The sequence below is a fragment of the Elgaria multicarinata genome, chromosome 1 (genome assembly GCF_023053635.1).
Source record: "Elgaria multicarinata webbii isolate HBS135686 ecotype San Diego chromosome 1, rElgMul1.1.pri, whole genome shotgun sequence".
Taxonomy (NCBI): Eukaryota; Metazoa; Chordata; class Lepidosauria; order Squamata; family Anguidae; genus Elgaria; species Elgaria multicarinata.
In genome coordinates, this window is record NC_086171.1 from 202,074,397 (window position 1) to 202,097,685 (window position 23,289).

At 39.5% G+C, this 23,289-nt stretch overlaps 1 protein-coding gene across 3 annotated transcripts in view; it reads right to left on the reverse strand.

The window, feature by feature from the left end:
* Positions 1–981: 981 nt before the first annotated feature.
* Positions 982–23,289, reverse strand: part of LOC134412621 (serine/threonine-protein phosphatase 4 regulatory subunit 1-like) — a 54,418-nt gene continuing 32,110 nt past the window's right edge. For 2 of the 3 annotated variants that reach the window (XM_063146581.1, XM_063146565.1), the window contains 10 exons: positions 22,133–22,551; positions 19,717–19,934; positions 16,642–16,731; positions 14,959–15,144; positions 13,418–13,579; positions 11,680–11,780; positions 8,800–8,920; positions 8,388–8,522; positions 6,857–6,998; positions 982–4,593 (listed from right to left, as the gene is read on the reverse strand). In XM_063146581.1, the coding sequence (XP_063002651.1) occupies positions 4,439–4,593; positions 6,857–6,998; positions 8,388–8,522; positions 8,800–8,920; positions 11,680–11,780; positions 13,418–13,579; positions 14,959–15,144; positions 16,642–16,731; positions 19,717–19,934; positions 22,133–22,551 (1,729 nt within the window). In that variant the 3' untranslated portion in view covers positions 982–4,438. The remainder of the gene's footprint in view (positions 4,594–6,856; positions 6,999–8,387; positions 8,523–8,799; positions 8,921–11,679; positions 11,781–13,417; positions 13,580–14,958; positions 15,145–16,641; positions 16,732–19,716; positions 19,935–22,132; positions 22,552–23,289) is intronic. The other variant, XM_063146573.1, reaches the window with a different exon arrangement.

Consider the following 23,289-nt stretch of genomic DNA (forward strand, 5'->3'; position numbering starts at 1 on the left):
CTGTAACTTGAGCCCATTATTCCTTGTCCAACACTCTGGGATGATCGAGGAGAGATCGTGGCCCTCCTCTGTGTGACAACCTTTCAAGTATTTCAAGAGTGCTATCATGTCTCCCCTCAATCTTCTCTTCTCCAGGCTAAACATGCCCAGTTCTTTCAGTCTCTCTTCGTAGGGCTTTGTTTCCAGACCCCTGATCATCCTCGTTGCCCTCCCCCAGAACTGGATGTAGTACTCAAGATGAGGCCTAACCAGGACTTTGTTTCCAGACAATATTAGATATGGTCTTACCACTGCTGGCTTTATAAGAAACCTTGAAGATATACTGAAGATATAAGAAACCTTGAAGAGAACTTCAACTATTGGACGGTATAGCATTGTAATAAATGAATAAATAATAAATAAATGTATTCCAGTCTGCATTGGATACTTAAAGATCATTATCTCTTGCCGCTGCTCCAGTGTGCACGTGTCTGCATGTTCAATTTTGATTGTACATCAATGTTTTTGTAATATTGTTGTAAGCTGCCTTGTGAGAGCAATGCACCCTGAAAGGCAAGTTAAAAGTCTTCTAAACAAACATACAAATCATTTAATGCCGTGCTTTTCACATGCTATTAAATGGTTAAAAAGAACTTGCTATGAATTTGCTATGGTGCAAGTAAGTAAACAAAGAAACAGATGTCTGATAAAACAGCCACGGGTTTATTGAGATAAATATGAATAGAAAGTTACATAGATTCTATGTTCTGACAAAATCAGTGGCACTTCCAGAGTGTCTCCAACTATTTGGGTCCTAAACACCATCCTTTACAGACATACAACTGCCACTTGGGCAGGGATTCCAGGAGGCGCCGAATTTATAACCACATGCAGCAGATAACAGCAGGTTTAATTTCTAGGCAAAAATGACACACACGCTTTGGATTACAAGTGCCCAATATTGCAATATTGCACCACTAACGTTATTATTTTTTTAAAAAAAATGTCCCTTAGCCAAAAGTGTTTTAAAGTAAAATCCTTGCAGCTTTTGAGAGACGGGTGACTACTTATCAACTTTTGCTCATTGCGAGGTTTTAAAACATGACATTGCTTAAACAGAATATTTGAATATGCTACTTTACACTCGGTTGCTTACTCCCTCTGCCCCCCCCTCCAAAGAGTGATCTATAAAGTGCTGCATCTAGTCATGCATAAATTATATTGGGGAACAGCCGCTGCACACATTTCAGTGGACTTTATGCAGAAGCGGCAAACAAGTTACTATGAAATGAATAGAGGTTGTGTCAGTGCAGAGTTCTTTGCAACTGAGAGCCATTGCCAATCATTAATTGAATGCAAATAGTAATAATAATAAATGATTTGGGATGGATGAGAGCAGGGGGTGACAAGGTGGGAGAGGGAAAGTGAGTGAGTTGAATAGAACTGTCCAGAATTCTCTCTTCTCTAGTGCATGCAACTATAGATTTTTAAACATTAAAAATAACTTTTTACAACAAAAAACCACAATTTTAAAATGAAAAAAAAATATTCCTGGATTTTGAAGAAGGTGCTACATTTTGATTTGTCACTTCAGTAAAATTAAGTTCAGCAACTTACTCATGCATAAGTGATACTAACCAAACAATACCTTCAGGAAGAGTATCCCAACATTCTAAAGACACGTGGAAGTTTATGATATTTAGTAGACTAGTGTAGCAAAGGGTACCTATCAATCTAAAACTAACATGGCAGCCAAAACTGGGTTATTTCTTATGTCCAAACAGCAGACTATTTACAGTTCTTCTCAAACATTTCTATGTACACTTTAAAAAGAAGAAAAAGAAAAACAATGATCAGTGCTGAAAAATTTAACGACCTGTTATGGTCAACACAAATAAAAACTGGTTAGAACAATTTTAGAAAAATTTGAACTGTTAAAAAATACTTAATGCTAGCATTAGAAAAGGATATTAAAACTACAAAAAAACTGACATTTTTTTGCTGAGAAACTGCAGTCATAAAAAGTCATTTGCATTGAAGAGGCATTTTGTTTTAAACTTATTAAAACATTTAAGTGTAGAACCACCTTGCAGAATTCAGAGTTTAGACGTTTCATACTGAAATAGCAAGGACACATTTCTAGATTGTTGCTAAAAGCATTTTAGGATCTTGCAAAACAAATATTACAAAACGCTAAACACTGTATTGCAATCTGGAACATAATCTTTCATAGCATTATGTCCAGAACGTGATAGGCAATTGTGGCAAATTAAACCATTTTTTAAAATCAATAAAACATACCAGGAAGTAAGCTGACAATCCAGACAGTACAACTACTAAATGGAACAAAGATGTTTAAGGTAACATAGTTGTGGCTTATTTATGCTAAATGGAATATACCTGCTTGCCATCCAATGAGATTTGTTTCTCTACAACATGTTTTTCAATACATATTTTTAAAAAGATCCAGTTATGCTCAGCTAAAAGTTAACGTGTTCTCTGTGAGGTTTTCTGCATTAAAACACCTAATGGTTGATCAATGAAAGAAAACATGAAGAGGATATTGTTTCATAACTGTTAAGAACCTCTGTAGAACTGTTCCATTTATGCGAAATCACAATATTTAACTCCAACGGTTATCGCTCCTGTAAATTGATTCCTGGTGAACGTATGTCATATACATTATTTTCTTCTGTACATCTGCGTAATCTGGGTTTTCTGGACTCTGGGGTCCCTAAAGAAGTTGTGTGCATCTTGTTTCTACACAGGTTAAGTTTTTTATGGCTGTGCAGAGATACTGGAACATAACGTTTATCTGCCCTGAGTGGAGTGAGTTTTATTTTTCCAAAGCTCTTGCATATAATGTAGTAATGTAAAAGTACAATATTAAGATTGTAAAAGTATAATATTAAGCTTATAGCGGTCCTCTTCCATTTATATTCCCATTAATTTATATTCTATCCAAGGCAACAAGAAAGCTATATATTATGTTACTCTTAATCATAGCTTGCAACAATAAACAACAATAGAGGGGATCCAGAAAGGTCTGTGGACACATGCAAGGTGATTCCACAAACAAGACAGGGACATGTGATGGACTTGCTTTCTAACAGTAGCTCCTCACACCCAACGGAAAACTGTTCTAGAGGGTCCCCCAATCTTTGGAGTCAGCTTTTTGAGAAGGATGCAGTTGGGAGGAGGTGGCTATAAACCCCCCATGTGTGCACAGAAGCCCATGAGAAAAGAGGCCGGACACCACATTTCGTCTTGAAATTTCCACTGATCTTCTTCACATAAAGAAGAACTCACTCCTCGAAGTACAGAAACCCAGATTCCCAGAGTTCTGAAGTTTCACTCATATACAAATTAAAGGTTTTATGTATTTTCAGAGAATTCACACCCCTAACTTCACTTTACATCTGCCAAGCAGAATGTGCATGTCTAGGATCGTAACAAACTTTAGAACAAATTTCAACCATATTCCAGCGTTGAAGCCTAACAGTCCATATCCACAAGCCTCAAACCACTTACTATGGAGTAGGCCCAACAAATACACAAGAACTACTTCAGAGTTAGTTGTTTGAGGACTGCAGCTTACACGAATATATACCACAGCTCTAGCAGGAGACTGAGACTTAATAGTAGAAAAGAAGAAAAACAACCACTGTGCAGTTTCTTGAACACACACACACACACACACACACACACACACACACACCTACAATTCACAAAATGAAGCCCTCTGTCATTTTAAAATGTCATCATCTATCTTAGAGGGGGGGAAATCTGAAAATTTAGCTTTGCTCCAAAAAGATAACTGTGCTGCATTTTTTAAAAACAAACAAACAAAAGAACACAATTTATTTCCTACAGGTATGGATTCAAGTTTTCTGAATTCTTTGCCAACTTTCAGGAGCACGTTATGTACACTTTGAGGTGTGTTTTTTTTTTTAGTAATATAATATGTGATGACATCAACCATGGAACAATTTACAGCAAAATGGGCAAGAGTGTCCACATTTTTTATGTCCACCAATTCTATTAGCTCAAGTGTGCCACTCTGAATTATAGCCAAGCAAGTAATTGCCTTTCCTTGTCTTTGAGTCAGCATATTTAGAAAGGCATATTCCTGTTGTCTGGAACAATGCTGAAGCTGCAAATGTGTGAGACTTCACATGGGATATACATACAATACTGGACTTTCTGTAGAGATGATCATTACTCACGTTCATGAAAGTAAGAACAAAACATTAAAAAAAAATGACCGTTGAGTATTCCGTATCAGTATTGCAAGTCTGTAGATAAAAGGTCAACGTCTCCCTCATTTAAATGCTAGAAATAAGAACAAGCCCTTTCCTCATGGGTTGTCTTAGTTCCTTGATACAGTCTTCCACCAGGTTAGTAGCCAACGCAGGAACCTGTTAGCGGAGTAATCATTTTGTGGTCCACAGAGACAAAGTTAATTTTGTTTTTCAAGTGACGTAATATGCATGTCATTGTATTTTGGTTTGATTGTGGCAAAAAAGGAAACATCTTGGTCCCTGTCCGCCTGCAGAACTAGAACAGTCTCTTCAACAGCTTCGAGATGAGGGTTGCCCACACTTCTAAAATATGCTAGAATGTGGGAGTGAAGGAAAATGTTTTAGTCTGAGCCATATCATCCAATACCCATCTATTCATCTATTTTTATTTAATTTATTTATCCATTTTTACGTTCATTAATTTTTAATTTTTGTGAACCACCCAGAGAGCTCCACCTATTGGGTGGTATAAAAATGCAATAAATAAATAAACAACAATAAAATGCAAAAATACCATAATCAACAAAATGAAGAAACAGAAAACTAAAATTAATTAAAACCATGGAGAGAGCAATCCTATGGCCCCTACACAGTGACTGGGGTGGGTGAGCAGCACAGGATAGTTCAGATTCTTGGATCTGAGGTCAGAGAAATGTTCCGACCCCAGACCCAGGAGTCTGAGGTCCTCCCCCCACCCTCGTAGTTGAGACAGGCAGAACTGTGCCAGTTGGCTCTGCGAGGTCTCAAAGATGTCCCTGGAAAGAAGGGAAAGGGGGCACTTATGTGGGCGAGAAGGGGAGGGGGTCCGGGGAGGCTGGCTCACGAAGAATCCTCCGGCCTCCCTGGCCTCCTTTCCTCCTGCTTCACAGCTAGCCCATCTAGCAAAAATGCGAAGGTTGACTTCACAGTCCTCCTACTCCGCATAGGATGCTCAGCAACCTCTGAGTTCAGAGGCTGACAGGCATCTCGACAGGACTGCACCCTTTGCAGCAGGGAAATAGCAGGAATTTTGAGACTAAAGCCTGCCAAACCAAAAATGTTTTTGGAACCCACATTCATATCTAATTGAAAAATTAATCAAACAGATCCACAGTGGCAATCACCAAAGACAATGCCCCTTCCAGTGATAGACAGCACAAACTTTGGACAAAGTCCCTCACCAAAGGCTGGTGGGTAAAGTTAGAAGCCATAGGCCACCTGGTGCCCGCCAGACGTTTTGAACTTTAATTGCCATCAGCCCCAGCCGGCATGCTAACAGTTGTAGTCCAAAACATCTGGAGGGTAACAAGACATGTCCTCTTAATGGATCGGTAACTGGTAAATGGCAAACCGGTGAAAGACCAGGAAGTGTAGAAGGAAACAGAATGGCAGGAAGCGAGTGGTGTGATCCCTCAAGGATGTATATTAAAGCTGGTGCTATATAAAGTGTTCATAAATAATCAGGAGTTAGGGATGAGTAGTGAAGTAGCCACATATGTGGACGACAAGCATCTGTCAGGGATGCTTTAGGGTGGATTCCTGCATTGTGCAGGGGGTTGGACTCGATGGCCTTGTAGGCCCCTTCCAACTCTGCTATTCTATGATATCAAGATTATTTGGGATACTGAAAACTAAAGCCGACTGTAAAGAGCTCTAAAATAATCTCTGCAGAAATGGATGAATAGGCCATAAAGACAAATGCAGTTTGGTGCAAGTAAGTAGAAAGAGATGCAAACTTTGGCAATATATAATAAATCGAATATCACATATACACTTAAGGGGAACTGAACTGGCACAGATTAACCCAGAAAGAGATTATGGGGTTGTGTTGGATAGCAAAATAAAAACATCAAGTCAGTAGGTGGCAGCAATGGAAAAGGTGATTTCAATGCTAGAGATTATTAGGAAAAGGCTTAAAAATCAAGTGGCTAGTAATATGGTGCCTATGTATAAGTCTAAGGTCTTGCCACATTTAGAATGCCATATACACTTCTGGTTGTTTCATCTCAAAAGGGGTATCACAGAGCTGAGAAAGGCACAGAAAAGGGCAATCTCAACATTTACAGGTTTAGAGCACCTTCCCTATGAAAAAAGTCCGAAGAGTTCCCTGCTCAACAACCCTAGCCTGCTTAGGAATAATAGAGTTTTTAAAAGTATGCATTGAATGGATGAAGTGGACAGAAATTGCTTTTTCTTCATCTCGTGTAATACTGGAATGTGGGGTCACCCAGTGAAATCAACTGGCAATAATAGATAGAGCACAGACATAATAATTACTTAATACAATGTATTATGCTCTTAACTCCTTTTGTACTGGGGTTTCAGGGACTCACTCAGGTATCCGAATCGTTACCAGAAAGAGGATGCTTGGCAGCAATGCTAGATGTTTGTGAAATTACAACCAACCTCTCCAAAGGATTTTGTTCAAAGGGAATGCACATTTATAATCTTTTCAATTTGTGTGTGTGGGCAGGAGTGTTGTGTCTGCACGTGTGCACAAGTGTGCCCCCCTCCCCCTGCCCTGCATCCAACACTAGATGTAGTATGCAACTATAGAACTCAAGAAAACAGTTTGCATATGGAAGGAATTAACATACCTTTCTCCAATAATGTTTGTCTCAGAGCTTTGGCAAGCAAAACCCTTACATTTGGCACGGGATCAGAAGCCAAACTTAGAAGGCTGGGTAACAGGTGTTCCACAAAATGGTCAACAGGCATGCACTCCTCTTCCACCACTGCCTGTAATGACAAAAAAAGGAGAGAAATTAGACACACTTAACTAGCAGAACACCAACTGTCATTCTCAGTAGAAATAAGAATCGAGAGTTGGCACGGTTCAGTAGAAAGGACACTGGAGAATCTGGAAGCACTGGATTGTAATCCCTGCTCAGCATAGCATAATCATGACTACGGGCAAGTCACTCTCAACATTACATTAGTTCCCTAAGAGGCAAAGGTGGGGATCCATGACAGCACGACAGCAAGGAAAAAAGATCAACAGATGGGAACTTGCTTTGGGTACTGTCCTTATGGAAGTAAAATCTGGTAACAATCAGAACAGGATCTTTTATATAATGGAATTACAGCTATGACATGGGAGAGCTGGTGTCGCATGAGGGCTAAGAGACTGAGCTCTTAATCAGGACACCTCTGGTTCAAATCCCACGTCTCCCATGAACATGCTTGGTGGCCTGAAGCAAGCCATCCTCTCTCTCTGCCCCTAAATGCAATATGGCAGAAATAGTCTACTGACTTAACATACATAGACATAATGTACATGAAGCAGTGGGAAGCAATGGGGACACTCTTAAGTGCTTCATGGATGCTTATCATCATCAATCATGGCATGCCCTCTCTAAGGGAACATACTGCATTTTAAACAGTAATGCAGGCCCACTATGACATCAGAGTGGCTAAGTAAATGGGTTTTGTTTTTTTAAAAAAGGTAAGGCAAACAGAGAAGAGAGGGGGGAGCATAAGATTTAATTTATTTATTTATTTATTTATTTACCTGCATTTCTATACTGCCCAATTGCCGAAGCTCTTTGGGCAGTTCACAATTATTATTATTTTAAAAAAATACAACTTAAGTATAAAATTTGTAGAAGTATAAAAGATGAGAAGAGGCTGGATGACACAGCAGGAATTCTGGTGGGAGTCTTCACAACACTCATAGTGTATGGATGTGACAAGCCTTTTGTTAATTATAACCATGTTCCCACCATGTTCTCAGCCATGAATGCCCACTCCCTGCCCTGCTGTCTGAATTTGATTGTGTGCTCTGGACAGGAGACATTTAAACTAAATCCCTGAAAAATTATATAAACCCAATAGTGTCTTTGCATTGATCCAAATAAGCAAGGATTTAGAAGTAAGAAGGTTCCCTATTTCATTACATTGATTCAAAGTTGTGAATGTCCCTCCTTTAAATGTCACAAACATATTAGACTTATATCCCATTCTTCCTCTGCACAGCTGAGAGAGCTTATATATGGTTCCCAGGTAGTCTCCCATCCAGGCATGTTACAGCCCTGCTTATCTTCTGCAATATGACTACGTCAGACAATTCTGTCTTTCATTAACAACTCTGCCATGCAGGAAAGGAAAGGGAGAAAAAGACAGACTTACCTGACAGATAAAGGCAAATGCTTGTCTTCCAACCCACTTGGAACAATGGCGGAACCTCACAATCAGTTCATTAATGAAATTTAATCCCAGAGAGTTTGCATTGTTTGCGTAAAATTTCTGCAAAATTGCCACAACCTTCAAAAATATCAGAGGAAGAATCACACAGTGAATGACAACGGTACATTGCCAGCACAACACATACCTAAACACTTTGTACATGTGTCCCTTAGTAACCATTGTTTTGTTGTAGAAAACAAGAAGGCAGCTCAAATACAACAGGAAAATTGCAGTCAACATTAGGAAAGTAGAATAAAAGGGTAAGGAAATTTGCTCCAAATATATTGATGTACACTTGCTAAACCAAATAGGCCACATATGAAAATGCAGGCAGAGAGAAAGTACAACAGCCTACCAGCTTGAAGGAGATCCACCTGACTTCAGAAACTTTATCTGAACAGAGTGTTAGTGCAATATGCCTTAAGTAGTCGTACACATCATTGGGATTATAGAGCTCAAGTATCAAAATGAGTTGCCTAAAATAGAAGAGAAATAATTATTTACAACACTGTTTTGCTGGCTCTTCTACCTTCCTGCTGAAAATTTGCTTTGGTTTGGCAAGTCACATGGCTCAGGGAGTCTATTATGAATGCAAGGCTTTGGAAGTTACTTCTTCTGTCTCATCAGTATTAGGAACACTGCTCAATGCTTCAAAATGACAGCAAAGTATTTGAAAACTAAAGAGAGTCCAGTAAACCTTCAAGAAATTAAGCCACTTTAAGAGTAAGAGCAGATCCCAATCCTCCCTCCCTACTCCATCCTCTCAGTTTCAGATAACCCGCACTGCATAGCAAGGGCTTAGAATCCTACCACCCTAGCGGCTGCAGTGACTGGCAACACCACAAAGCCACTCTTACCACACTCTTGGTCATCTTTGTATGGCTTTGTACTGGGAAGTCCGTATATGGACATATGGAGCAATAACCCTAGTACATCTAGCCCAGTACTGTCTATTCTGACTGACAGTGGCTCTCCAGAGCCTGAGACAGAAGTCCTTTCCAGTTTTCTAATTATTTAATTGCATTGCTAATTGCTTGGATTTCATTGTTTTAAATTGCTGTAAACCACCCTCAATGCTCTGCTATAGTGCAGGGGTGCAAAAGGCCCCCTGCAATCCCAAATCCAGCTTACTGAGCTTCCTCCAGTTCTAACAGGGGGTGGTGCTTGGCCTCAAAGCCCTGCTGCTGCCTAGAGAAATCCCCTCTGGAGAAATCCCTACTGTTATCTCTGAAGCACAGCAATGCGAATGGTGTAGCACCGGGGGGGGGGGGGGAAGGGGGATCCAGCTGACACCAGGAAGAGCTGCTGCCCTTTCCAGCACAGCCAAATCCCATTCTTCATGCTCAGAATGTGTCCCTAGCAGCATAGAGAAAGGCTAAAATGGATACCGGGCAGGGTGATGATATCACCGGATACAGCACCACTCTACCTCCATGCACCTGTGAAATGCTGAATACCCTTAAAAATCTTTTGTCAGCGACAGGCAAAATCAGAGGAAACAACTCTGAAGCAAGCACAGCAGCAGCAACATACATTTTGCCACCCAAAGTAAGTATTTAAATTAGGTAAATTGTGCAGTTGGTGTAACTTCTCTCATATACCATTGCACAGATTAGTAGATATCATAGAATCATGGAATAGCGGAGTTGGAAGGGGCCTCCAAGGCCATCGAGTCCAACCCCCTGCTCAGTGCAGGAATCCACCTCATCATTCCCATATTCAGAAAGGGGGCTGAGGAAGAGAGAATAGTGGCTTGTTTACAGCTCTATACTGAGTTCATGGCAGAGGAGAGATACATATTCTGCCCTGCTTTAGGAATGCTGGATTATTCGGTGTAGATAAGAATGAGAGTATGAAATGTTGTGTAGTATCCTGCTGTTTCTTAATGGAAGAATCTTCAAATAAAGGAGATATTTCAAAAATGTAAGATGTTTTGATAAATCAGTGTGTTTAGAAAGCAAAGTACAAACTAGTCCCACAGACATTTTACTAGTCACATGATACTTTGGAAACTGCACAAAAGATGTGACAACCACAAGAAGAGAAACCAGCAGATGTAGATGAAAGAAGATGAACCCAACAGATGAAAGAAGATGAAACTAGCAGTCGGAGAAGAGAAATTATACTGATATTACAAGTTTCTCCCACTAGATGTCAGAGTTATTACACCAGAACAATTCACTGCATGGTAGGGATGTCAGAGCAATCCATCCATGGGGTGAAGCTTGATGAGCTTTAATCAGCTCAGCCCCCCATGAACTTTGGCTCACTTTCTAGTTGCCCAATTCAATTTGCATTGAGTTGGGCCAGTTCACAGATTACTATTTTTTTTAAAAAAAAATGTGTAAAGCAACTTGTGCAACTTACATAAACTTCAGGTGCGTTTTGTGCAAATTACACAAATTTCAGTTGTAACTTGCACAAATGCATAATTTGCGCAAATTGCTTTTTATGCCACACACACACACACACACACACACAAAAACCCCTCCGGAAAAGTTTCCAGGTTTCGGGAACAAACCCATGGCTCGGCTCATAAGTGCAAGACGAATCAAGGATGCCCCGGAAATCTGTTGGGCCCAAAACGGCCAGATTTCCATGGAACAGACATCCTTAATGAAACGGGTGTATTTATACAAAAACAATACTGGTGGTTAGAATTGAGCACAATGAACTCACTTAAATTAATGGGGATTTTGTTTCTATATACAGGTCCAAATTTTGCCTGGTTTCACATCAATGAATTATACTTTTTTGTTGATGATGCTTGCATTACAAATAAAGGTTTATTGACATTTGTGGAGAACAAACAGTGCTTGCTATAGCTCAAGACAATTACATCGTCCTTTTTCTTCTGCTGCCCCTTACGCCTGGAACGCTCTTCCAGAACACTTGAGAACTACAAACTCAATCACTGCTTTTAAAACTCAGCTAAAAACTTTTCTTTTCCCTATAGCCTTCAAATATTGAGTTTGTTCTGACTCTATACTGTTAGCTTCACCCTACCCGGTGCCTGTTTACACTTCCCTGTGCCTGTTCGCATTCTCCTTCCCTCTTTATTGTTTACTACAACTTATTAGATTGTAAGCCTACGCGGCAGGGTCCTGCTATTTACTGTGTTATCTGTACAGCACCATGTACATTGATGGTGCTAAATAAATAATAATAATAATAATAATAATAATAATAATAATAATAATTAAACAAAAAGAAGAATCACACATATTTTACTTACTCTGCAAGTTCATAACGAAACCGCCAATTCCTGCTGTTATCTGTAACCACAAATTCTTGGAGCTGGTAAAGGTACTCGCGTCTTTTGTCGGCATGAAGCAACTACAAAACAGAATCAAAATGATGCCTGAAGATTGGAACTGTTTATTACTAATTGAGTTTGAAGACTAAAAGATGATCTTCCATGTTAATCCTGCTCACACTTGTGAAACACTGAACACACTTTTCCCCCCTAAAGACAGTTTTACCCTGTTCAAACTAATAGCCACTGGTGTTGCTCAAGTAAGAGTACTGGATTAGAACTGGGTCTATCTGGATTCAAATCCTTTTCTGCCATAAAGCTAATTTACTGACCTTGGGACAGTCACTATTCCCAAGCTACACTCAGATGTAAGATACCCACTTTATGGATGGGCCACAGTGAGCTTCAGGCTTATGTGCTCCCACAATTTGGTACTGGTTTGTTCTCACTATGCTAGAGTTGAAACAAGCCATAGTTTCCTAAGTGCTGATGTCACAGAGAACTGTGATTTCTTTAAAATAGGAAGTCAAAGCTTCCAATCTTCTCTCAAAAGGGGAGGAAGTAACTCATGAAACTGAAGACCACGGTGGTTGGTCATGTGGCAGGAAGCCATGGTTTCCCATTATGTCTGAACCAGCTATCATTCAAACCTACTTTACAGGGTTCTTATTAGGATAAATTGGGACAGGGGTGGGCACATAGAGAGAGAACCATGTATATTGCCTGGAGCTCCATGGAGGAAAGGCAGGATAAAAATGTAATAAATATTTTAAATAAGGACTCAGTCCTATGCATATTTATACAGAGAAAATTCCTATTGCTGGCTGGGGAATGCTAGAAGTTGTAGGACTTTTTTTCTGTTTAACTATGCATAGGACTACACCCTGTTTTAGTACTATCTTGTCTCAAGCATTCCATTTGTCATGACCCTCAAGGTTCCAATAGTCAAACATTTACAGACTACTGACCACCTTCATCAGTAATTGTTATTACATATAACTTCCACTTTCTTGTGCAATATGTTAAAGACTTAGGGCCAAGTTAAACATTAGAGTCCCCATGTAGAGGCTGGCAAACCCATTCACCTGTGTCAGCACGACATAATATTTAAAAGCAAGACTTACACACACACACACACAGAGTTTACACACCAATGTAGCTACTGCCAAAGATATAACTGGTAGGCAGATGTTGTGTAAAAATGGGATGGCACACAGACTAAGAGGCTTTTATATGTTATGCCCACCATGAAAGTGCTGGTGGTGTAGATGTTATTTTCAGGTGGAAAATGGCACGATGTTTATAAACCAGCCCCAAATTGTTTCTATTAAAAAAAAATCCAAGAGAACGCCATTCAAGTGTTATATGTAGTAATTTCTTATTAAGCTTGTAAAGCAATACAGAATGTAGGTACAGGTTCCAATCCAACATCCATTACATATTTACAGAATAACCTAAGCACATAAAAAAGAAGTGGGGAAGACATGCTTAGTTTCAGCTGCATCAAAAGCTGCTTTTGAAAATCCAGAGTGAGGGGTTAGAATTCAGTCTTGCTACTTTTATAAAATGAAGCAAAAAAGTTAAATAAAACAGGTTAAAAAATTGTTTAATCCTTTTGCATAAGTGGACTTCCACAATCTTATGTTAATCAGGGTCATTTCTCTAAGAAAAAGTAACTAGCACAACAACAAATGCAAACAACTGTAGCTTCTCCTACCTTAAGGAAGTCATAAAGATGTTTAAGGATGCCAATGCGCACTTCATCCAGGTCTTTTAAGAAGCCATTGAAAATAGGCACTAGATCTGCTGCTGTTAACTGATCTCCCAAAATAACGGCCAGCTCGTGAATGGAGAAAGCGAGTGTCCGACGCACCTTCCACTGTAAACAGTTGACGTAAACGGAAAGCAAGATTGAACATTACTAAGCAAATACAGCAAGATTAAAAGTGTTTTCAAACAAAGAAATCAAAAATATCATTATGCCAGTATCGTTATGCCTTTATATAAATTTATGGTGCAACCACACAGTTCTGGTCTCTACACCTCAAAAAGGATACTGTGGAGCTGACAAAGGTGCAGAACTCCCCTATATCAAAGTGTGACAATGTTTGTGGCTCTTGGTTCACTCATTGAGCTGTGTACATGCACATCTCTTGATATTGGCTACACAAGATAGTTTCTTCATTATGCTGTCCTAACTGCCTGAAGATTAAATGGTTAAAGTGACTCATGCTCAGATCATGGGCTTGTGGGGAAAGCAAGAACTTGGGGAAGTTGCAAGGTTTAGGTCAGTGGTTCCCAAAGTGGGCAGTACTGCCCCCTTGGGGGCAGTGGGATTGCATAGGGGGGCGCTAAGAGGCAAAGGGACAGCAGGGGGGCGCTCGAAGTGGTCTTTTCTGAGAAGCGCCTCTCCAGAAGGTCTTAAAACCCAGGGACATTTTTATGGGAGAAGGTAGTTTGGTTCCAAGCCATATAGGGGAAGAATCCACACATGTATTAAGATCATTTAAGAAGAGCCCTTTTAACAGTGAATTGCTATCCTGCACTATGGAGAGCGGTTCAGAAGCTCCTGGTTGCATTTCCAACATCATATTTGGTGGAATGTGGTTTGGTCGGCCTACTTCTCTCCAAGCAAAGAAATCGACTCCAGATTACTAAACGTAGTGATTTAAGACTCATGTTAAGTGACTTTAAACCAGACATTGGGAAACTGGTATCACTTCAACAAGCCCATCCATCACATTAAGAATTTACAGAATAGTGAGGTATTCTACCCTAGTTACTAAATGTGGTATCTAATATTCTTGCTAAATGACTATCAGACTTGAAAAGATGATATCACTGGATCAAGTTCATCAATTGTGTTTAACTGAATAAACTAAAGAAATGTAATTGGATTTTGAATAAATAGTCAATTAATTGTTACTGTTTTGAATTTTATTGTTATTATCTTCCTTAGTGGGTCGTTGAAAACTGCTATTCTGAATAATGATTTTTATAGGGTAGGGTAGGGGGCACTAGGCATGAATTTGTGGAACCAAGGGGGCGGTTACCTGAAAAAGTTTGGAAACCACTGGTTTAGGTCTTCTGAAGCATCTCTTTCTCGTGACAAGCCTAACTAATGGGACTTTTGGGAGCTCTGTTAGCAAAACTATACAGATGGATGTACACTAAACACCACATGCACCTCACATATCTGACATGTACATCTGCAAAACAAAATGGTGTGAAGCAGTGCTTGAGTACGATGAATTTTACCTGCACATCAGATGCCAAAGTCTCATATGTGTCTTTCAAACAATGCCAGTTCTGCCTGCCAAGTGTTAAGGCCACACCAGGTAGACTGTATGCACAATGCTTTGCAATTTCAGTATCAACGGTCTGAGCTCGAGCAGGGTCCGTCATAGATAAGTACTGGTCCAATAAAGGCTGAGGTATGATATCCTGGAGACAAAAAATAGTAAATTATTGATAATAATAAATAAAACAAGAGAAAGAATATCTCAATTACTGGAAGACATCTGCTCTAGTATAGCACTCTGTCTCCCACTCCAGATGGTAACTGCACAGTGGAAAGAATCCAGAACAGAAGAGCAACAGTTATAGAATATGCAAGAGATCAAACTCCATCAGCTGTGCCATTGGCATATAGTAATTCAAGGCCTTACAGGTCAATTGTCATACTACTCTACCAAGCCTGATGAACTAGAGAAAATAAAGTTTGGGCTGATGATGAGTTACAAAGAGGAGACGTGAATAACAGTTTGAGTGTATTATTAAATTATGTATGTATCAGTGATGACAGAGGGCAAGACTTGGGCATCTCAAAATTTGGTTGTGTATTTTAATTACACAAACTGCACCTGGAATGCAACCTGGTTTAGGGCCTGGTCAGATATAACTTTCTGAAGGAAGTATGGGAGTGAGCCATATTCCTCTTTTCCCTGGTAGAAAGTAATTTTTGTCCAAGCAAAATCATGTTAATCTTCTCTCATTACATATCCCAAAATAAAATCCCAAATTGAGGGAGTTCCATGGTAAAATGAATACAGTATTCAGCTAGGTCAGGTCTAGTCACAATGAGAAGGGGCAGGAAGAAAGGGGGCATGGGGGCATATCCAAGAACCACACACCCAGGGCCAGGTTTGGAAAGTAATGTTTGATCAGGCTTTAGTCTCTATACATTGCAGTTCATGAAAAAAAATCCTTTAGATACGAAGGCTGGCTTCAGGAAAATATATATATATAAAACGCTTAGGTATGTTTTCGTAAAGGCTTCAGCTGATATAGGTTGCTAAGCAACAGTAACAACGTGTAACGTCAGCTGATACAGGTTGCTAAGCCACTCACCCGACTCCTCCGGGCTTTCCAAGGTAATCCTACCCCCCTTTCTGCCTCTTCACTCCCCCCACTGAAGGGGGCAGCACCACGTTCCGGAGCATGAGCGAGGTACGGCCGGGGCCCTTGGTGGCCAGGTGGGAGGCCGCTTGCCTGCTGCGAGCCAAGGCCCCGGCCTAATCTCATGCGAGCTGGGTGGGCGGCCCAAGGCTGAAAAGAACCCCGGGGAGAGGGTCCGGATCATGAGTGAGGCACGGCCAGGGCCCTTGGTGGACGGGTGGGAGGCCGCTCGCCTGCTGTGAGCCCCGGCCCCGGCCTAATCTCATGCGAGCTAGGAGGGCGGCCCAAGGCTGACAGGAACCCCGGGGAGAGGAGGAAACCTGCTTCCCCTCCCCCCAACCTCCCTGCCCCCAGGTCTGCCAGACGGCGCTGTATCGGCAGCCTCCAAGCAGCCCGTGCCCCCACAATGATATTTAATTAATAAACTTTAAGATATGCTACAACGGCGTATGTTACGCTGGGTACAGCTAGTAGTTTAAATAAAATATTTCAGTGATGAAAGGTGAACTTTCCTTTACTTTATTAAGAAACTTTTGAAACAACCTGTAATTTTGATTTGTCTTCTTCAAGAGGTGGATCATTCTTTTCTGCTTCTAACACTTTGGTAGCCCCATTGTGTTGCTCTTCTGAGGTCTGCAAAAGTGTATAGTACATATTTATGAGCAAAACAAAACAAAATCTGGAATAATGCGTTAAAATGCAGCATGACTCAAACAGGGAACATATTTGTAAGAACTGGATTCACGTTACTGCACAAAGGAACGTAATCAAAGTTATAAGAAACAATACTATAATACACAGGAAAAGGTATTACATCCACATCTGACATATGAATCCATTGTTGGCAGTTTAAAGACTATGTTGATGATTACTGCAAATCTAGATTTCACCAGACTAAACCATACCTGGGCAGCTTTCTATTACTCTTATTTAATATTTAATCCCTGTAATCCTCTAAGACAGGAGTTGTCTTGGATCTGCCACAAAAGGCTGATGGCACAGTCCTCAATGTGTTAAAAATGATTACTGACGAAAGTGACAATTTCTCCCCAATCCCCAAGCACAAAACAGCAAAAGCCTAGTTTATATTCTAATTTTTAAAGAACGTTTAATAACAATGAGATAATCAAGTATGTGAGCACTACTTTATGGGACAGTAGGTAATATTAGTTACGAGGTAACGTCTTACTCAATAAAGATATATTATTATTATTATTATTATTATTTATTTATATAACACCATCAATGTACATATAAATGTAAATATGCATTGATTTTAGAATACAGGAGCTTCTTATTAGAAGGCCTGTGTACCTGTCAGCTGAATAGCCTATTCAATATTGAATCAGGAACTTGGTACTTAAAACGAGATCTCTATTTTATAAACTTTTAAGATCTAAAGATCTTTAGCAATGTTCTGTTTAACAACAAAACAAGTTTTATATGCACACGATATATTTTGATGTGATATTACAAGCATATTTCTAATAAAAAGGTATCAAAACAATTTTCCTTTACTAATTCTTGGTAGTACTAGACCAAAACTGAATCAACCTGAAACAATTTTCAGTATACTTTGTTTGAAATGTATTGATCAGCTTTAGCTAGTTAACTGGCAGGGGCAAAGGTTTACGAAGTACAGGAATTATAGATTGAAAACACTCAGCGAAAACCGAAATCCGTAACAGGGCACTGAAGCTTTTTCAACTCAAGGACTGAATTCGGCCTTGGGAGAAGTTCTCAGGGCCCGAATTCCAGTGGTGGATGGTGCCTAAAATCCTCCAAATCCCACTGTGCTTTAATAATCCAGCACACATACACCTTGCATGTTTACTCAGAAGTAAGCCAGGCACAAGTCTATGCATCCTTACTCAGAAGAAATAAGTGGTTTGGAAGAATTTAAAAAATCCAACACATACATATGCATGTTTACTCAGAAGAAACCAACATTCAAAACACAGTTGGGAAATGAAGCAGAGAGTAAGCAATCCGGCATATTGTAGTTCATTGCTATACAAGTAAAAAGCATTTTAACTGAAGGCAACTTTAAAAGCAATCCTCAGGAATCAAAAACCATTACTAGAAACACACCCAGGACCACTTTCCTTCATTTTACTCAACTTTTATTAGAAAAACTGAGCAATTTATAGCAAGCAAACTGAAAAGATTACATGCACTGGAGAAGGTCCTTGGGGACAAGAAATAAGAAGAAGTGTTTCAGAGGTCACCAATGGTCACAGGAATGAGGTCTGTTTCTCACCACACTTTTTTTTAAAAAAAACCTACAACGATAGGGTGACCATATGGAAAGGAGGACACGGCTCCTGTATCTTTAACAGTTGTATAGAAAACGGAATTTCAGCAGGTGTCATTTGTATGAATGCAGCACCTGGCAAAATTCCCTCTTCACTACAACAGTTAAAAGATGCAGGAGCCCTGTCTTTTGTATCTGGTCAACTCTAGTATAGCTCCTGCAGCTTTAACTGTTGTCAAGAAGAGGGTGTTTCTCCAGGTGTTGCATGCATACAAATGACACCTGTTGAAATTCCCCTTTCAATAAAGACAGAGGAGCCCTGTCCTCCTTTCCATATGGTTGCTCTAAACAACAACAACCCAGAAACAACCTGAAATGCATCTGACGAGGCAACACAACAATTTAGAAAGGGGGAAACCATGCAAAAGCTGGAAAACCACCAAACTGGCTATAAACATGGGAGGGAAATTGGATCTACGTGGTGACATGACAAAAGCGGCATGGCTATCTGGGGAGCCCCAATGGGCCAGAGTGGGACCCCAGGCAGGCCATATTAGACTCACAAGCCATTGGTTTAATGCCCCTGCTCTACGGAAACCTTAGAAAAACCTTTCTGGTTGAACCTAATGTTGACAATTTTAACTTTATTCAGCCTCCTAGTCAAACTGTAAATTCTCCCATATTTAGGTTGCGTGTTTAATTTTAAAATGTTTTTCACTTAATATAGTGTTCTTAAGCGGAAATGTTCAAACTAATTCAATTTTAATCACGATCGGTCTGACTACCTTCAGATGTGCTATTCAGTATGCACAGTATAAGGATTCTACATTCCAGTTTAAACAAAACATTGACAAAGTAGCCCAATATTTGCACTGGGAATACCAATTGACCAATGTATGCTTTATTTGGTTTGGCACATATAGCAGAAAATTCCAAGCTTCATTATTCTTCTACCCAATCCGCCACCATGATACTACTTTTAGAAATTTTCCTACGCTCCACTAAAGGTGCCATTCTCAGTGGCCAATCTATAATTCTCAAACTCCCTCCTCATGGGGATTTGCCAGTCCAAGTATTTATTGGAAGCACTGCAAAGCCATGGTATTTGCCTGGTTTTCAGGGGATGGGGTTCAGCCAGTACTGGGTTGTATTTAGACAAACATGTAGGTATAATTTAGTGAGCCTTGCTAGTTACATTTGGCTCCTATTTTAACTATAGGCTCAATGCCCTACATTTTCAGTTTGGCAGGCTAAAAGTCAAAATAAATAAACGGAATCCTTTAGTGGTACAGAATGAGTGATAAACAGAAGTTGGTGTCAGCCTGACCTGAAAAACAGATTTTCCTACTACAATGGGTACTTACCACATTTTGTATTATAGTTGGACTGGATGGATCAATCACCTCACCCGGGCTTGGCAATGAAGATAGTGTGCTCTCATTCAATGTACTGGGTTCCGAATCCAAACTGGGTGTATCTTCCTGGTGGTTACCACTAATTTCTTCGTTCTGCTTGATCTCATAATCATTGACAGAATCAAGATGAGCAGCTCTGAGTGCAGCAGAGAGGACTTGAACCTGAGCTGATTAGATGGAACAAGTCACGTTAAGTTTGTTTTCATGCACCTCCTAAAAAACTGTGTCAGAGGGAGTTTATTTAAAAAGGGCAGAACACAGCCAAGACAAATGAACAATGAAATATATGATGTACTGCAAAACCTTTACGCATTCACATAGTATTTCATTGCTTTAAGTTTGAAAGGTGGCTAGACACATTCATGAGAATAGAACCATCAATGGCTATATGGAACCTTGAGTTTCAGAGGCACTTATTTTTTTAACGATAACTTACAGATAGCAAAGTGTAGAAAGATTTAGGCTGCACTACTACACAGTTACTTGAATACAACAGGACTTCTGAGTAAGGAGATGCAGATCTAGCTTCTCTGCATCCACAGATGCAAGGAAAAGCAAATGCCCAATTTCTAGCACAGGTAATCCTTAAGCCTCTCTGCTGTTTCTCTTTTCACTTCCTATGGTTCTTACATATAATTTATCATAGCCCCTTATGTTATCATATACTCCAACCTCACATCTGGTTTTTACACAGTGCTACTTTCACACAAGACCAGCTCGGTTCCAATTTGGTGATCTGCTAGGGAACCAGCGACGAAAGCTGCAGTCTTAAGTGCACTTAGTAGAAAAGCCAACCTTTATTTGGAGCTTGCCATGGATCTGCCACAAAAGGTTGCCGGCACAGCCCTCAATGTACTCAAATGATTACTGAAGAAAGTAACTATTTCCACTCCACAAAAAAGCAAAAGTTATCTTGTCTTGGAGCTGCAAGCCACATGCAACTAAGCATGTTGCATAAAAAGTAATTAAAAATCCAGAGAATTAAGTAATAAGGTAATTGATACCAATAGAGAAGACACAAGCAAGTTCACAATGAATTCTGAGTAACTGGTATAAAAATAATAATGGTCAACTTGCCCTGGATGGTATCCAAAAAGAAAATGTTTAGTTAAAGCCCTATTACATGGGCCAAATGAGTAATGAACAGCTGTGAGACTGTATTATTCCAGATCAAAAGTGTACTTGAAATTTTTGCTTATCAATCAATGAGCAAAAATTATTGTGCAATATAAATGCATCAAAAAGCTTGATATACATACAGCTGTCCTAGGAAAATGTATAGGCTTAAGTTTAAGTGGCAAATTTTGAGTAAACCGTTATCTTCTCAAAGGTATAATTCAAAACTGATTTTACCTAGCCTGAAAGGGGTATGTGTAAGCCTTCTACGTATGTTCAATTTCTTAAAGAATGTTTAATAACATTGAGATAATTAAGACTGTGAGCCCTAATTTATGGGATTGTAGATAATATTGGTTATGAGATAATTTTACACAAAGAGATACAAATATGCGCTGATTTTAGAATGCAGGAGATTCTTATTATAAGCTCACCAGGCTTATGTACCTGTCGGCTGAATAACCTATTCAGTATTTAATGGTGAGCTTGGTACTTAGAATAAGATCTCTCCTTTTTAAGCTATTAGAACTAGAAGTCTAAGAACAACAAATATTTAAGAAATTATATTTTCTGTTAAGCTATTAAGATGTAAGAATCTTCAACAAAGCTCTGTTTAACAACAGAAATGTCTTTACATTGTGTAATGCGAGTTATATTTTGATGTGATATTATAAGCATATTTGTAATGAAAATGAAAAATGGATCAAAAAGACTTCCCCTCACTAATTCTTATTAGGACAAAACCAAAATTGAATCCACTGAAAACAATTTTGGATGTACTTATTATTATTATTTATTTATATAGCACCATCAACGTACAATGTACACTTTGTTCGAACTGTATTGATCAGCTATAAACAGTTAGTAAACTGGCAGCCAATGGTTTCCTAAATACTGGAACTATAGAATGAAAATACTTTGCAAAAACTCAATTGTAAGGAGGTGGGGGAAGCAGTCGAGAGCCTCAATTAAGGCTGTATTCTGGCAGCGTAAGTGATAACATGACTGCCATCATCAAGTTGTAAGGTGTTTTTTAGAACAGCAAAATGTTTTCATCAACTGCTGCTAGAGACAACCATCACTGACTGTTTGTTAATTATACAGGAACACAAGACTATACTGCTGTCAAAGGGAAAGGCATGCAATCATTTCATTATAATAGGGCAGTCATAGGGAAAACGGTAGCCACAGCAGAAACTTTTGAACAGAGCACAAGAGTAAGTCAAACATGGCTACTAGAGGATCTTACCTTGAACATCTGGGTCATCCATGTGCTCCTGCAAACTCTGCAGAACTTTTTTAATTTCACTGCTGGCAACACAGTTATTACAAAGAAGCTGTGACACGGAGCAGCTCTCTTCATGTATTTCAGTTTTGCACTGAAGCAGCTCCAGATCCTGGCTTATGTCAGGAAGAGGAGGACGCCAGTATAAGAAAGTATTGAACACGTCCTCTGCAGATTGGACTCTTGAGTTCATTCCCTGATAATTCACAAAGAGACCAGCATTGTCACTTTGAGTCAATAGAGTCTGATCTACTCCAAAATTTACAGATATGACTGAACTTCCTTCTTGTGCATCTGAATTTGAAGTTTCAGAACAAGTTGTGCAGCTGGCAGAAGACCCTTCTGTCATTGATTCCAGTTTATTCTCCATTGGCTCCTCTGAACTAATAACAGAAATACTGTTAGCCAAAACTGGAAAAGAACAAATTCTACAACAACTGTTTTCAATTAACCATGTTATCTTAAGTAAGCTTTCAATTGCAACAGTTGTAAACATTTCAGTCAGAATCAAACCTGTTTACAAAGACATTGATGCTTCATAGAATCAGTCAACATCTAAGTGTCTCTGGGCTATTCCTTCACCCTCAGGATTTTAGCTGCAGTGACACTGGGAATTGGCCCTGGATTCTAGCTTGTTTGATCAAGGAGGCCCCATGTTCAAATAAAAGCCTGGCCTCCTTGTTCTTACTTCTTCCCACAGTCAGAAGTGCCGGGCAAAGACCACACAAGCCCAACATCCACTCACATTCAGGATTCCATTGTGATAGCCACGTGATAAACAAACAGCCTCCACCCCACCCAGACACCAACCTACTTTTTGAAAATTTCTTGCTGTCACAAGTTGTCCTTGGAAAGTCTCTAATTCTCACCAAGTCCCCCTATATCACACATTTTATCTGTGTTTGCATGCGGCTATGTTTAAGAGATGCTAGAGACTATTGGGATAACCAACAAAGTACGTAAGCCTATGCGGCAGGGTCTTGCTATTTACTGTTTTACTCTGTACAGCACCATGTACATTGATGGTGCTATATAAATAATAATAATAATAATAATAATAATAATAATAATAATAATAGTATAAGCGTTTTCTTTCTAGTGGTGTCTCCCTACTTACATTC